At 36.9% G+C, this 17,327-nt stretch overlaps 1 protein-coding gene across 1 annotated transcript; it reads right to left on the minus strand.

Moving 5' to 3' along the window:
- Window positions 1-4,867: 4,867 nt before the first annotated feature.
- LOC112557157 (cytosolic endo-beta-N-acetylglucosaminidase-like) lies at window positions 4,868-14,584 on the minus strand. The gene is made up of 12 exons (XM_025226830.1): window positions 14,447-14,584; window positions 12,914-13,112; window positions 12,254-12,402; window positions 11,768-11,922; window positions 10,843-10,991; window positions 10,261-10,432; window positions 9,453-9,556; window positions 9,134-9,242; window positions 8,302-8,486; window positions 7,766-8,104; window positions 7,190-7,397; window positions 4,868-6,536 (listed from the first exon to the last, which is right to left on the minus strand). The coding sequence occupies exons 1-12, from the start codon at window positions 14,580-14,582 to the stop codon at window positions 6,126-6,128; spliced, it is 2,316 nt and encodes a 771-aa protein (XP_025082615.1). The 5' UTR covers window positions 14,583-14,584; the 3' UTR covers window positions 4,868-6,125.
- Between the last annotated feature and the right edge of the window lie 2,743 nt (window positions 14,585-17,327).

Consider the following 17,327-nt stretch of genomic DNA (forward strand, 5'->3'; position numbering starts at 1 on the left):
GCATCTGGTAGACAACACAGGACTTGTGAATTTGTTACAACCAAGAACTATTTGCAGTTGAGAGGCTGTCCTTGGACTGTCCATCTACCTGGTGCACTCATTAAGGATTTTGACCTATAGCCCTAAATGCACCTCCAGCTTCTTGGACTCCTAAGTTGCACAGGTGTGAGGAACAAGGTTGTAAGCAGCTGTGACGTGCTAGTCACTTGAAAACTTGTGTACATTCCTGAGAGAAGGTTCCTGATTAGGCTTTGAAATTTCATGGGAACTTAGTAGCACATAAACAAGTTTGTGAACACACCATGACTACTTTATGAATTTATGTTTAGTGTGTGCTTGGGACATTGATAGATAAGTAGGGCTTTGTGGCAGATTGATTGTATCAGTAAGACTGAATTGCGAAATGGTAGTATGCAGTTTTTCAAACTTTACAACATGTAGGCCATGTTTCAGAGAAATCATATATTCTATGTGTGTTTTTTTCTGTTATCTCCAGTAGTTTTGTGAGGTTGCAGGGGTACTGAGTTTTGAAAGCTTTTCACCTTAATTGTGTGCATTGCAAGTATTGTGAAAAATAGTGTTTTATAAAGTTCATTATAAATATTTTTCATTTACCCATTTTTAAAGCTTATTTTTTCAATAATATATCTCTACATATTCCAAATTTTAAAAATGTATTCTGCAAGTGTATGTCTCAGTATTCATGTTAGGAAAAAAAAAAGCATTTGGCTAAAGCTTCTGCTAGTCAATAAACTTGTTTCTAGTCTCCACATTTTTCAAGAATGAATAGTTAGAAATATGGACCAACATTTTTACCTTCTGAGGCTGATTTTTCTTTTGATGAAAATGAAGAATTCAATATTTGCAAGGTAAAGTTTTGGTGTTGGGACCAAAACTATATTTTATATGCTCTGTGTGTGTGGGTTTGTGTTCATATGTACATGTGCACAAAGCTAAATGCTTTAAGTGCATGTGTGTACTAGATCTGTATCAGCTTGCCTTTTGCAGCTAGGAGCCAGGTGCAGTATGGAAGATATCTAGCCAATGATTTGATATCTTTCATGAGACAGAAGATTTTACCGCTATGAAGCAAATCACTTTATAAATATGGCAAATTTTGAAGGTAACAACCCTGATGTGTTGACAAGATTTGGACCAGCTGCATCTGAAGGGCTTTTTGCCTAAAGATTCCCTTACCATTTCCATCACATTTTGTCTTAACGAACAAAAAAAAACCCCTCAAAAAACAGGCTCTTATTCTCTGCCATTTCTGCTGTCATAATAACAAGACTGCTGTTTTACTTTTAGTAGTTGTCGTTATATGGTTGGGATATTCCATGGCATCATTTGTTTTTTGTTTTTGTTTTTTTTATCTTGCAGTGTATATTTCTAGTGGACTGGTGAAACCATTGTCAGATTGAATGTTTTTGACAAGCAGGTTTGATAAATGTTACATGTTTAAAGAGTTAAATTGGAATAGGTATCCTTAGAATTATATAACAAAATGAAAAGCACTGGCAATTTAGTATGAAAAGATGGAAATAACTGACAAGATTGACTGATAATAATGGAAAACACTAGCAAGTTTGCCTTCAGGTTTGTGATGGAGCATTTCTTTTACATACATGTTGTTTGTAATCAAGCTTGCCTGTAAAAGTGCTAAAAGCATTCAGATTCCATTTGATGTACCAGTCGTTAGACATGTATGCTCCTGCTAACAGCACATAAGATTCTGGTCCATAGGGTTAAGGGCACTGTATTGTGCTGAAGACATGACAGCAGAGATGTTCCGCAACAAAATCCATCTATCAGATGTTGATTTTGGACATGAGCTTAGTCTTCCATATTCCTTTTCATTGTAGGGTTGCAGGTATTTAAAATAATTGAGGGGCACATGGTGCAGGCATTTGACAATCCAGGAGAGTATCGTAACTGGCACAACATTTCTTCATACTACTTCTGCAGACCTAGTCGCACTACCTGCCTCAAAATTGAGACCTACTCAGTTATAACATCATAGCATATGTATAAAATATCTCTAGATTCTATTAGGAGGTCTGTAAAATAAGTGTCTATGGAAATCTAGCATAAAAATTAAATTATAATTATGATAGCACTTTGTTAGATAGGAATATTCAGACCATCGCCATCAAAAACTAATCAAGACAAACAATTTGTACATAGTACAAAGATGGCAAAAATTTTGGCTTTTAGTGCTTCTAGGAAGCAACAGAGATTTCACTTAGACATATTAGGCATTGATCATGTATTCAGCTACATTATATAAAGGTTTAGCCTTGGATTGTTACGTTTTGCCCATTCTGCTGTCATCTCTGTCATCTGCTTTAGAAGCTTCGAAAAAGGTTTAACATAAAAACTGTTGAAAACATGTTTTGTGACCTATGAAAAAAGGCATAGTGGAGGGTCTGTTTGTGAAAATAGCCCCAAAATAAAGAACAGGTGGGAGATTTCTGCTATTTTGTAGAAGTTAAATATACTGATTTCTTACTCTGTTACTTAAAATGTTTTTTCGTCGCTATCTCACTTTGATAAGTCCATCTTGTGCATGAACTAAATTTCATTGTCAAATTGTAAACATGTTATATGTAAAAAAGAGATAAGGAGGAAATGTTGGGAACATCTGGGCTTTGTCTTCCTGATGTGGAAATATATACTAAAAAGAGGTGGGAGCAATCTTCACAACTTTTTAAATGTATATACTGTAGTATATATTGTATATAGACTCTTGAGTGTGATGCCTGAAAAAGAGATTCTTAGCTATAAAAAACTGAAACATACATTTACATCCTGACATACAGGTATTTGGGTAGATTTGCATCCTTTTTTTTCAAAATGCCATTTTTGTTGAAAGGAAAGTATCACACTGCCTGTCTACAAAACTTTGCTGTAATCTTATTAGATGTTAAAAGGCTGTAATTTCACAAGAAGGTTTGATAGCTTTGACCTCCTATTTGAAGCTAGGGCACTAAAGTGTTTCACAGACATCAAATCTCACTTGAGTTTGGAGGTATATATTTATTATTCTTGGAAAAATGAAGCCATTTTTATAAGGAAGATTTTATGCAAATGTTCAGGTTGAAACCTCAAAACTCAGAAATCCAAATGACATACAAAGAAGTGCATTTGATAAAGGAGCTAATAATACCACAGGCCAATAATTGTCCAAGAGAATAAGCTGTTTAGAATTGTGTGCATACATGTATTTAACTCTGTATAAGTACTTTGGGTGGAGAGGGGGGTAGTGCGCATGTGTGTCAATGAATGAGAGTTCCAAATGTTATCAAAGGAGAAATAATTTTTGCATAACTAAACCTTCTTTGCACATAACTATACCTGTTTCTTTTTAAAGAAAGCAGAAATGTTATAAATTTTAAAACTTCCTGTATCTGTACAAATTGGATGTCTGCTCAAGTTGTCTGTTAAGCTGTGTCACTGCTATGTGGGTTTATTGCCTCCTTTCCTGTTCTACATTCCTCAAACCACAAGTGACCGTATTATATCCAGTTAGTCAATCATTCTCAACACATGTTGTTGGCTATCAAGTATATGTCACCTGAACATATGAAACCCTCTAATCATGCGACAAAGGAGATACTGAAACACGTCAACCCTTGCTCTTCTACCATCTATTTCCTGTTGTTATTAGGGCAGGCCAGTGGCGCAACGGTTAGTGCCTGTCACCAATACAGTGAAGGTTGGCTGTCCTGGGTTCAGCTCGTCTCGGGCACGCTGTTCTTTCTCTGGATGTGGCATCTTTTTACAAGGCTGGCTGTCTTACCATAATAAAGCCTTAGTTGCTGGCTCAGCGTAAAGCACCAAATTCCTCCTGTTGTCATTAGGCTTTTGTCATTTTACTGAGAAAACAAGACACATTGTGAAGAGGTTCTTGCAGTAAGCTACCTCAGAGGAGTGCTTCCAGTTTTATGTTGCACCAGAGTGATTATTATTTGTCATGATACACTGGAGGTTAATATGCTCATTTGCAACGTTTACCTTTGTGCACTTGTTGGAGAAGAATAATGCAGATTAACACTCAGATTAAGTACTTGATAAAAATTTCATACTGGCAGTTTTGCTCTTTTACTCCTTTTATGTTGTCTCCACTTCCAAAATCCCAGTTTGGCTTGGGATTTTTAATGTATTCTTTCACATGAAGACAAGTGAGAAAAAAATATTTGCTGAAAAACCTCTTTTACTGAGCATTTATATATCTATATAAATGGTGAAGGAGTTGTGCAAGAATTTGAAGGATACAAAAAAATTTTGCTTTCATTAGTAATATGGTGAAGGGATGTGTACCTTTAAAAAAAGACAAGAAATGCCTGGGAAGGTTGATGATTGTGTGGATGTTTTGTCCAGAAGTTTTACTGTGCCTCATCATTGCACTAACTAAACTCTGTTTATGTGTACATACAATTGTACTGTTATTCCCTTGATTTTGTAAACTCATTGATGGATGATGCAGCAGAGGGAAAGGTCTTTGTGGGTGAGGTTGGATGAGTGGGGACTGCAGCATAAGGAGTGAATTTTTGTGTGCCTCATCAGCTTCTGTTGAGCTTGTTTTTTCAAGAACGCATGTGAAAGGTGATCATTGGACAAGAGAATGACTTGCTTCAGTGAGTCTGTTGCCTCCTTACTTTTCACTCTGTTACTGTGCTGCTAGGAGCATGCAATGCAAATGTTTTCTGTGAATCATGTGTATATAACATTCTTTCCTCTCATGGGTGTGAAACACTTGAGTGCAAGCAATATTGAGAATCAGCAAATATCAGCTTAACTCCCCGGCTGTCCCGCAGCTCACAGTAATACTTTCCAGAAGCAGCTTTATCAAGTTGAGAAAAAATGGTTCTCATTCTGAATAGGGGTGATTTATGTATCTTCAGCACATTGCATGTTCAAGTTTACGTGTTCACAGAAATTTAAAAGACCGTTGATGGCAGTTTGCCATGTACAGATGAGGGAGCCAAAAGGTTATGAATTGTAGATGGAGAAATGTAGCACAAACTGCTTGCATACAAGAAATGAAAGCTAGCTTGTCAGCAACTATTTACCAGCCGACACCTTTCTTAAAACCAAACTTTATGGCACCTGGGAACAATCGGTAAAGACTGTATTTGTCAGCAGCTGTGGACTTTGTGGTTTTTATTCTTAGTGAATGAAAAGCAGCAGAAACTCTTGAGATCCGGGGCCTGCGAACACTTCTGGGCCATATATGAAGGTACTAAATCAACCCCCAGGAATGGATGTGCCTATCCTACCCAGGGACATAGCTCACTTCTAGATTCAGCATCATTACTCACTAGTGGTTTTTTGGAACATTTGATAGCTAGCTAAAACCTCAAATAGCTGCCAGTGGTTAAGCCATGCAGTCATCAAAATAACTTGATGTAAAAGGCATGTGTAGTCCTAGAGATGCAGCTTGCTGAAATGCAAAGTTTTCTGTTGAAACATTTGCTTTTTAAAAACACTGTGATTATACTGGTTAGTCCTAAGACAAGATTGGATGCAAAACTTCACCAGTTAAGATGATTATATTATTGCTAAAATGCATTGTGATTTTTCTCGGTTTCACATATTTATGTATGTTTGCATGGTCAAAAATTATCAACATCTCCCTCCCTCCCCCTAATTTCAAAAGATGTTGAAAGCACAGATCTGTGTACAATTCTTTTTAATGTAAGATGTAATAAAGAAATTTTAATTATACTCTGCAGATTGTCCAATATGCTTTGTATGCAGATATGCTGTCCGGCTATTTGAAAGTGTAGCTTCTGACTATTCTGCTTCTTGAGTTTTTAGAAAGTGTCATGAGGTTATCAATAGATTTATGGAATGACAGAGGATAAAATGATGCAGTGACACCAAATGCCAATTTAGCGTCAATCTTTAAATGTTGTATCAAAAATGGCCAAGTTTATACAGTAATACAGAAATACAGAAGAGCTTACAAAAGTAAAGGCAATGCTCCAGCATATGTAAATGAAAGAGGGTAGTATCTTGAAGTGTTGACAGATGATAAAGCAATCAACAGTTCATGGACATTTCTCCCCTAAGCACACCATTACAGACATTATTAAGCAAGAGTTGCACAGCAATATTTAGGTTCATGATGAGTTCAGGAATAGGGTTTCACTATGGCACTTGGAAGAAGGAAGAGGCAAGGCAGTACAAGACAGAACAGGTTGTATCATTACAACAATCTTTCCTTCCTTAAACTGTTGTGGTGTAATGGTGACAACTAAGGCAGGTGTTGCTGACTGTCCTGCAAGAGATAATTTGTTATCATCTTGCACAAAGTAGACATTGAAGAAGTCTACCACTGTCTTCCCTTGGACTTCCCAAAGAATGCAGTACAAGTCTTTTGATACAGAGTTGCCTGCAGGAGATGAAAAAGCTGGCATCTCGCTGACGCCATTGTTTTCCATCTTTAGGAATTCTTGCCTGTCCTCCAACTTGTCTAGGGTGATGTTTTTGATTATGGGTGGCTGCAGCCAAAGATCTTCTTCTTTAAAAATCTGAGATCATCACAGAGAAAAGTTGTTTATATTTCAGTGGATTCTATTTAATCAAAACCACATCAAGACAAGAACTAATCTCTAAACAGCTGTGTATATCTCAAAAGAGATTTTTTGCTGATGTAAACTAAGCAGGTTTGGAACAATGAAAGCTTCTTATAAAATCAAAGAGCATTGGGAAAAAAATATGACGTAAAGAAATTTATCAGTTTGTGTACCCTTGGATGTATCTACAACAGATGAACATCAAAACATTCTTTCTTCTTACCTCAAAGGCCAAACTTCCACCATCCAGCAGGACAGAATGGTTTCACCCAGGGGAGGGAGGTGAGGGTTAAGTCGGAAGGAAGCAATTAGCAAAGCATGACCACAAGGGTACAACCATTGGATGAGCTCCTCACTTTCCTCTTCCAGGTGAAACTATTTTTTCCCACCCTAATGTAGAATTTTGGCCTTTACTCCCCAAAAGCATTGCTTCAAGACATGACCGCAAGTTTTTGTCCGGAAAACTGATTTTCAAGTGGTGTAAATAAAATTTAATGAAAATGAAACTTCCCCTTGGAGACAAAAACTTGAGAAGCCTAACTGCATTTTGTTTTCACAATGTAGGCCAAATTAGACCATTTTTTTTACAAGTGTGTTAAATATCCTACCTGAAAATGCCCTAAAACAACTGAACACTGCTCTTTCCCTCTCTCCTCTCTCTCTGTAGACTCTGGCTTGGTGGTGCCTTGATCCTTACATGGGCTGGCAGCTGCTGTGACTGATTGCATGCTGAGGTTGACAGCCACTGATACAATTTCCTTGTCCATCCTGGCCTTTTCCTCTTGCCACAAGTGTGCAATACTTACTTTAAAGTACCTACACAAAAGGTGGAGTTTATATTTTATGTATCATGGCATTTGTGCTAAAATAATAACGATGGTATTTTTGAGAGATAGGGCTTCAGAAAAAGATCTTTGCTGCTGTATGATTTGAGTTATGCATTAACCACTTGAAAACTAACCAGTAAAGCAGTCTTAGCTCTGAAGAGTGTTGTACATTCTTCAATACGTTTATAATGAAAATACTGACAAAAGTGCATGCATGAACACAAACATACACTCTTTACTTCTCACCTACAGTAACTTCCCAGTCTCGATACTTCTCTTTTTTTTCTCTCTTATCTCTACTTTTATTGCCCTCTTTGCCACTCCCTAATGGTTTCCTTTCCCAACAATTTTCTCTACCTTGTCAGCCACTGCTCGTGGGCAGCACCATTTTCATCATTCTGGGTACCATGAAACCATATGCTTGAAGATAAAGCTTCCAGCTCTGTACTTGAGAGGGGCTGCACATAAATGTCAGATCTTCCTCCCACAGTCCCAGTGGATGCTGGTTCACTGTTCACATTCTGTGTTCCACTGTCAAGTCCTGCCTCCTCGACGGAGCCCATGATTATGTGCTGGGTCAGATGTCCTGATTCCACACCAAGCACAACATGAAGTTTGCAAGGAGTTGCTCCTGTATCTCGGTAAGTGTAGGAGCAGTATAGAGGTTGATCAAGTTTCTCACAAAAGCTGAATAATCTGTACAATCAAATTAAGAAATATATAACCTTTAACAGAGTCTGGAATAGAACAGTGAACAAGGCCATGTTTCTAAAGTTCTGTAGTCAGCATGTTTTGGATCTCCCCATAAAGACCAACTCCTAAATATGACAAATTCTAACGTTTCCCCAAAGAGTCATTGATGATGATTAGTCCAAATGTATGGGTATTCAAACCTGAAAGAAACCAGCTGATGATCGTCTAGCGAGGCAGAGAGCTGCAAACTGCAGCCCCCATAGTATGCTGAGGAAAGGCAGCTCTTCAGTGATGTTATACTCTCATGACCATAAGGCTCTTTACATGTCCGTTCAGGCTGCAGCTGCTGAAGACTCATGTTGTACCAAGGTTTGTCTGAAACTTTCTATTAGAGTTTTTTTTTTTTAAACTTTACAGCACTGACCTTCTGATCTATATCTACAGCTGAAGGTACTCAATATCAGAACCCTGCAAAAATGGGTGAAAAAGTAGAAAAGAGAACTGTTCACCTATTTCCAAAATAACTATATTTAGTGAATACATTTTAAACATTCTGCACTGAAAATCAGTAGTTTTTTGCTATTGAGCCCAAATTAAGAAAGTCATATTGCATTTCTTTTTTCAAATTTTAAATATTTAAGCTTTGAAGATCAGTATATTTTTAATACTGACAAAAATTAAGAAAGTCATGTTAGATTTCTTTTTCAAACATATGTATTTCACAAAGGAAGATGCTTTACTCCATCCATAGTTAAATTTTTGTGTGACCTTAGAGTGCAGGAATATTTGCTTTAATAAATAAGAAAGTGTTGGCTGTTGACAGCAGCAAGCTTAAGTCAGCACTGATACAACTTGTGAGACATGTATCCAGTCATGAAAATTGTATTACAAATTTTATAAATATCATTTCTATATTTTGCCTTATATGAAAACAATTGTACGGTTAAATGGTTCTGGAAAAGGAATCAAAAGAAAACTAAAGAAACCAAAACATTTATCAAAAATGAAAATGAAAAACAGGTTTTTCCTTACTTCCCCCAGGCAGAAAAAACTCTCCCCCTGGCCTTGACAGAAAGAAGTGGCTAGAGGAAGACCACTCTTAGGTGACGGGTAACAAAGGTCAGATAATTGGGCCCAAAATCTGCAAGTTGAGAAGTTTTTATTGTCAGTTAGCCAGTTTTTTGTACCATATAGTTACATAATATTTGTTGTCCTTCCATTACCAACATTGTTTCTTTAACTTCCAGCAAACATGGCTACCCATGGTTTTCATTAGTCTCCCTTATGTCAATAAAGGTTTGTGCACATGAAATGTCCATTAAGTTTTATTTTTTCCAATTAAAATTTTTACCTGCAGTCATTTTCATCAAAGTTTTCTTCTCCCAGGGTCTCCAGAACCCAGCCTGGTGCAAACACAGCTGCTGATAAATCCATGCTCCGAGCAGCCTGAAGGGCCTGGTAAGATTAATTCAGCATCAATTGCCATACTCAGTGCATCTTATTTTTACTGCCTGCAGAAAGTCCTGTGGACTTAATGCAGATCTGTAGAAAACATGACAATCTAAGACTGTTGAAAGAATATGCATGTACACACTAGATGAGATAACAGAGAAGCAGTGATTATCTAACTCAGGGCAGGGGAACCTTTTTACTTCCAAGGGTCATTTATAAGATCATTTATAGGCCATACAAAATTATCAACAGAAAAAAATTAGCCTGCTATATTTGGTCTAGCCATAGTTTCGCTACCTTAGCAGGACCAGATCAAATAATTGTACAGACGTTATACAGCATGTGGGCTGGATGTTCCCCACCCATGATCTAGCTAAAGAATGCCTCATTCAAGAACAAAGACCTCAGAATCAAAGCAGCGATGAGAGTGTTTAAAAGTACAGTATTTTCTTTTCAAGGAATGTTTAGCAGAAGACAGCTTTTAAAATTAACATAATATGCACAGCCGTTTTTTTCATCCACAAATATATTCATAGTTCAATAATTTATACCAAATTCACAATACACATTGTTCTAAACAAGATCATTAGATGATAATTCAGTTCTGCTGACCACTGCAATAAATGACAAAAAATTATAAAGAAAACTGTTTCCTGCATTTAGCAATCATACAGAAAACACACAGAATATAAAAAGCAATAACTTACTTCTCTAGTATTAAAACCTCCCCCTCCTGGGCATCCTCTGCCAAACACATCAATGCCAACAAAAACATCGTATGGCCGATTCTTCTCTACTGCCTTTTCTTTTGATGCTGTCAGACCTTCCAGTTTCCAGCAGTAGTTCAAGAAAATGCCATCACAGGCATCAAAGAAGATGCTTGAAAACCCAGCAAAGGTTGAGATGTATAGTAAACAAACTTCAATATGAATGATAAATCTTTTAACACAGATACTGATCTGCCTCTATGGTAATAATATGATAAACAGAGACTTTTGATCTGGAAAGACAATTATTAAACTAATAAAGAGATGCTGTCATCACAGCTACCTAGATATAAATCCTGTTGTTTACAATATGCAACAAAAGATCTTTATTACCCAAAATAATTTAAATGGTCACCCAACAAGACAAAACATAGCCAGAATTAAGTCTTTAGGACATAAAGTGGATAAAAAAGAAGGTAAAATAAGGCATTCATTGCACAAGCATTAAGTGAAAAAGGAGGACAAAGGAAAATGAGAAAGTAAACAAAAATCTGAGATCTACTTAAAACGCAGAAAAATGACCTGTTGTTCTCATTGAGTTCATTCTGCCACATCAGGTCACCAGCCTCTGTGACACTGTCATACCACAGAATCTTGGAGCCTGGAAGACTGATATGGCTCTCCTCCGTTAGCCTCCTGACAAACTCTTTCAGGTGTGGGACTTTGTCTGCCTACATTTATATCAGTGTGCTCATCAGTTGGTAAAATAAACAATGTTTGTGATTATCTATTTGCATGCCATGCCCTAGAAATACATGTGCAAGGTGCAAAATAAATACACAAACACCGGCACTTCTATAAGACCTATAATAAGGAAGCCAACTCCAATGATAATAAATGTATGCTTGTACAGCACTCTATCCCATCAGTGTCATGCTCGAGCTCCAATCAAGTACATAAACAATATAAACAGCAAAAATTGTACATCAAATAACGGGAAAGCTACAGATGATATAAAAAGAAAACTTGACTGAAACTTATGGCCTAAAACTCCAGATTTTCTAGAACAAGTGCATATTTTAAAAGTATGTTTGACAGACTTGTCTGCTGATGGCTATTGCCCAAAGGAGGGGGTTTCAACAACCTCATGCTGAATGATCAAATATATGTTTACCAAAGGTTTTCATCCTGCTTCTAGGAGCAGAAACAAGGCATCTAGGCAAGGGTGTGGACCACACTGCTTTATGTAAGCACAGTCCTAAAATTTTAAGATTTTAAATTATTAATTTTTGTTACCACCCCCCACTCCCATCCAACCTTTCTACAAAAACACACACACACTTAGGAAAGCAGCTTTTGGCAGATAGGAATTTTATTTTTTTAATGTTAATGTTCCACTTTGTAACTAAACCGGAGGAATTAGCCATATCATTTTCTCCCATTTAACTGTTAGTTTTGCAATAATGCACTTATTTACTAGTCATAGCTTAAATTAAAAATGCTTTACCTGAATGTTGTTTTCAATGTTGAGCAGCCATCCATCAAAGCCATAGTGTTTGCTCATAGATACGAGCTTAGAGATAAACTGATATGATGTACTTTCTGATGACAGAATTTCTTCCCACAATTCAGCTCCAGTCCCCCACTCTGTGATCAAAGTACCTGATCAAACAGCATAGTTTCTTCAACAAACAACAGTTTTTGAAAACCCTGTGCCATTTATTTTGAAACAAAATTTGATATAGTTGTTTGAGCTTGATTTTTGCGATAATGTTTGTAATTTGCTTTGTGTAAAGTTCTATGGGATCTGCTTCATAATAAGTTAAGTAACTTGATGAAGGATTTAGCTGTAGGTCTGGCAGAAAAAGAAGCCATCTGCTCCAGAGTCAATACAATGTAGTGAAGAATATCAAACACATTGAATAAGGAACGGTAATGTTGTTATTTCTTTAAAAGGATTGAAGGCTTGTTATCATTTTCATTATGACCATACCTAGCACCAAAACTCCATGTTTATGAGCAGAAAGCACCCAGCCGAGAGGTGGCAATGTGATGAAGTCATGACTAAAGTAGACAAAGATGTCAACACACTCCCATCTGGAGAAATAATAAGCATTTTTCTTTTGTCCTCCTTGAAGGTATCTGTAAATAATAAAAAATGTTCATAGCCATTAATTTCTAAATAACTGGTTGTCTAGACTTCATGTGGCTATAACCATTTCATCATTTGGTATCTTCCAGAAATGAATGTTGTGAATTGAATAAAAGTCTATTAGAGCTACAAACATCACTTAAAATTATTTTTAAAATACACATGACTTTGTTTCCACTTAGCATTTAAACACCAGCTAGTTTGTCATGCCATGTCCATTAGGGATTGAGAAGCGATTTTCCAATAGTGTTTTATTTACAGGTTTACACACAGTATTTTGTACTTGCATTATTCAACAATGGAGTTAAAGCTGTACAGTGGTCACAGGTCATAGACAATGCACCTCTTAATGTTTGTAATATGCTCTAAAATGATCCTTGATCATTGTCTTGTGTATTGAAAACCATGAATGTGACCATCTACCAATTTTCTGAATCAACCCAAATAATAAAGAAATGAATAAAGATTATCTTGATCTCAAATGACTCTGCCATATGTCACCTGTCCTCAAGGTAGCCACCTTTAAAGTCATGACACACAAGTGTGGATGGTTTTGTGCAGAGTGTTGTAGGGCGGGAAAAGCATGGCGTGGTGTTGCACATAAAATCTGCTACAGGCTTCCATGACAAGACTTCTGGAAGAGTCTTTAAGCCAATGCATTCTGGCTGCTTAGTTTCTGGATCCACACAAAAAGTTGTACCTATGTAAAAATAAAAACAAGTACCTGTCTGAATATATTCAACCCTAGAAAAGAATTTTTGCTTATACTGCATGATCTGGTTAATATTTACAGATTTTAGACAATATTCTATAAGACCCCTAAACTATTGGCACTTACGTTTTCGATATACTGTATAAATAATGCAACTTTCAATTTCATATAAGGGGCATTTGCCTAATATCATAGTACTCATACAATGGCAGGAAAATATTATACCTATGCCAATACAGTAGCAAAAACATGTATGATCATCTGTTTGCATAAAGGTGTTTTTTTTTTTTTTTTATAAAATGAGACTTATCTTGCTGCTCTCTACCCTTCCGAAGTAGTGAATCAAAACCTCCGGGCGTATCTAAACGTATGGGTATAGTCTGCGCATGCACATGAAGCGAAACTTCATTACATGTACCGCCTGGTATAGTTTACTTGAAATAAAAGTAAAGGACGAAACATTACAGGACATACGAAATAAAATGGCATTGCAAAAGCAAAATTATACAACTCACAATATGCTTTCAGCTGGTTTTGATAAATAAACCCAAGAAATGTTTACTAATCCATCGGATGTTTATTTATCAAAACCATTATCTCACCCCCTTCCACCCCAACATCTATCCATACATAAACATTTGCACGTTTTCCTTTTTTTTCAGAAACAATGTAACAATGTATAATGTGAATTTCTGCATTCTGTTTATATATTTAATCTACATGTTTTATATGATGATGTTATTTTATGAATACAATGGTCAAAAGCACCACCAGGAACACTTTTCTTTTTGGGTTATGTGCCACTCAGAAAGAGGATTCATTCATTGTTTCACACTCTGTACTCATTTTTGTGTTTTTAATATTTGGTTCCCAAAGACTAACACACTTTTTTAACAGTACCAACTAGTTTCGTATAGTTTTTATGTAATAAGAATACATGTAACACAATTACTGAACTGTGTAGCACATTTATTGTGTTTTATCAATACAAGTTCGTGGTCTTACAAATGTACTTCCTGATATCTTTAAAATCCCACATTTCATATGACACCATACGAACAGCGATGGGAGAACAAGCCTGACAGGTTTAAAAGGTCAAGAATAGCTGACGGGAGGCTGTTGCTATACACAATTTCTCCACTTGTTGCGTGAACGCGACAAGTACAGGTGAAGGAGATAGGCCTAAAGAAACTTTCATTCAGTGACGCACACATACATTGCTCCACGAAGCACAAAATTTATTGTCCCAAATAAGTCCCGTGCGAAAAAGGTAATCAGTGTAGCTGGTGGCTGACATGCACAAAAGAAAATGGTCAACATACCCTTGGTTCGGCTCGTAACATTTGCCATTTGCCACGGACCCTCATGTACTTGTAAATGTAGCTCTGTGCCATTTGGAGGCTTATTTTGTTTTCTTCTAGTGAAGAGCTCTTTCAAGGGGACTGTAACATGTTGCATCTCCTTGTGAAAAGATTTTCTGTGTAATACACTACCTCAGTTAAATCTACATCTTTAAAATTAGCTTTATTTGCGGCGTGTGCAATTTATTTCGATCAGGTACGTATATACGTACTTCGATCACCTCAATATGCGATCTGGATCGAAAGTAATTGAAAACAACAGACGCGCACTCAAAATTCAAGCAGTCGACGCTACCAATCGTTATAAAGTATAACAAGAGGCACAGGAATAATTAATAGAGTATGTGTCTATATTTTTATATATACGCTGCTCATTATGACACACACACATGGCACACCCACGCACTTCTGATATAAAATCCTTGATCTTATTGACTGATAATCAAGATTTCCTTAGAGATGTCTATCTATTAAATAAATAGAATTATGCGCAGCTCTAAATATGTGACATAAGTTGATACTTTATAGTACGGGTCTTTTGTAATAAACACATAGATGATCGACATGTATCAACATATTTATCCAGTTTTGGGCTCACGTAACAGGTCTATATGATCTAAATGTAAATAACTCGAAGATATATATATCGTGACATCCTGGTGTAACCTATGATCATTATTTACACAAGTTATCCAAGACAAAAAGGCAAATAAGATGAAAAGGAACTCACCTTAATATACCAAGCAACACATTTCGAAATAAATCGTGGAGGGGTCTAAAAATAAATCGTTATGACAAGAGTAAAGTACATGCCACGCAGTTCACGTGCAGGTCACGAGGCCGTGCCGACAGCGCAATATTAACAGATACATGGTTACCACCTCACAACGGAGTTTCCAGAATGTATATTAATTGTCAAGCAGTCGACACAAGCTTGTTTCAGGATTGGGGATGGTGGGTGTGGGGAAACTCAATCACTGATTGAGATGTTTTTCAAAGATTTGAGACTTATCTTTTGTATTGCTGTGACTATTTATTTGCTCGCCCATTTTTTTTTTTTTTTTTTTTTAAAATCTGTAATCGTAATGTCTTCGTCGACTTTTATGGAATACATACGTAATGGAAGATATATTGTCTTCCGTCTAAAGTGACTGAAATGGAACCACTGCATGTATATGCTGATTTTGAAAATATTAATTCCGTTCAAATAAAAATGTTCTTTTTAAATTAATCTTTTAAACGATTTTATTCACCGAGTAATTTCCTCGACATTTCAGTTTTCCCTGTTTGGGTATAGGAAATGTTGCCTCCTCTATCTACTGCTGGAATGGCTATAGATTGTAGATCGAGTGTCTTGTATTGTGTGGTTGAAAAATGAGGTGGTGTATGTGGGAACTTTAATAAAACTCGTGCGTATGGGTGGGCTAATCTGAGCTTTCTTCAATGTCCGGTGTTTTCTTGAAGATGCATCTCAGGATGTTAGTTTTAAACCCCTCAAAACCTATGCCAGGGAGACGCATTCATGAACGTCCATAACATGAATTATCATTCTGTTGCATAATGAAGTGGAACAGACAGGGGAGAATGTGAACAAAATGAAGTCAATTCTTGTTTACCGCTCACAGAAAACGGACTCGCACTGACGAACAGCCAACATACGACCTTAGCCAGTCACACGAACATCCACGCTTCCTGGTCGTCGAGCATCTTGCAAAATTAAATCCCAAAATACATGAAATATCGGACTTTCTCTTTCACACTCGTACAATAATGAATTTTTCCTTGAGTGGCTTGTGATTATTTAGTCAGAGGAGCGAGAGCTGTGCGCATGTGTGTGTGAAATGAGTGGGTGAGGTAGGGGCAGAATTATCAGCAGCGACGAAGAGGAGAACGCAAAAGACTCTAACACGAATTTTTTCTTCGTATCGTCAAGTAATGTCAAATGTAGAGAAGAATCGTAGTAGGGTGCTATTCAAAACTAAAACCGATGCCTTCTCTACAGTAACAGTTTAACTTCTTTTTTCCCCGATCCCAAGCAAGTAAAAGAGTTATGGCCATGACACCTGAAGTATGTAAGGTTCTGTTTAACTTCATCTTCTTGATGTCTGTTCTACTTGCAACAGTCACTGTCACAGCCAGGATCAATCAGGAAAGGGAGCATAACACTGGAGTGTTAAAGTATTGTTACGAATATCTGGACATACCTGTCATTATCTTGTTTGTTTGTTCATATTGCTTATGTTCTTTGTTTGTTCACTAAGGTTATGATCTGGGAACCTTGTTTATTTATAAAATTTTCATGTCTGCTTGTTTATGTTGTTTAAGTTTCTTGTTTATTTGTTCATGCTGTTTATTATTTCGTGTTTGTTTCTTTGTGACTCCCCTATTGTTAGTATATCCTGATCGGTGCCGCAAGGAAATATTAAATATACAGTATCGTCGCAAGTTTTGTCTGCATCGACAGTATGAACGAAAAAAACAATTTCATGCTGACAACAAGAATTGTTGACATTGTGTTAATCATTTCAGTATACTTCAGAAACTTTTCACATCTTCGGCAGCAGACGATGGGTGACGATTCATCAGCGTGTAGGATACGGTGTACACCCGAAGATGCGCCATGGGGGTATTCGGCTCACACCTGTGAAGCTTGTTAGGAGAACGAAGAGTAGGCATTTTCTACAAGGTACCAGCCACTCTAAGGAATGAATAGATGAGTCATGATGAGTGATCTCGTCTGATTCAGGCTAACTTAAACATTGAATCCCGCTCTGCCCTACCTGGCCGCCGTGTTGGCATGACGTCAGCAAATGAAGTGTCGGGGTTCTTGAGCTTGGCTCGG

Source organism: Pomacea canaliculata, linkage group LG1 (genome assembly GCF_003073045.1).
Source record: "Pomacea canaliculata isolate SZHN2017 linkage group LG1, ASM307304v1, whole genome shotgun sequence".
Taxonomy (NCBI): Eukaryota; Metazoa; Mollusca; class Gastropoda; order Architaenioglossa; family Ampullariidae; genus Pomacea; species Pomacea canaliculata.

Coding starts and splice junctions, on each gene's coding strand:
- LOC112557157 (XM_025226830.1), bottom strand. CDS start 14,582: ATGCAACATGTTACAGTCCCCTTGAAAGAGCTCTTCACTAGAAGAAAA. Junction 10,992..11,767: donor ACATTGAAAACAACATTCAG/GTAAAGCATTTT, acceptor ATATAAATGTAG/GCAGACAAAGTCCCACACCT. Junction 9,557..10,260: donor GAGGTTTTAATACTAGAGAA/GTAAGTTATTGC, acceptor TAATCTTACCAG/GCCCTTCAGGCTGCTCGGAG.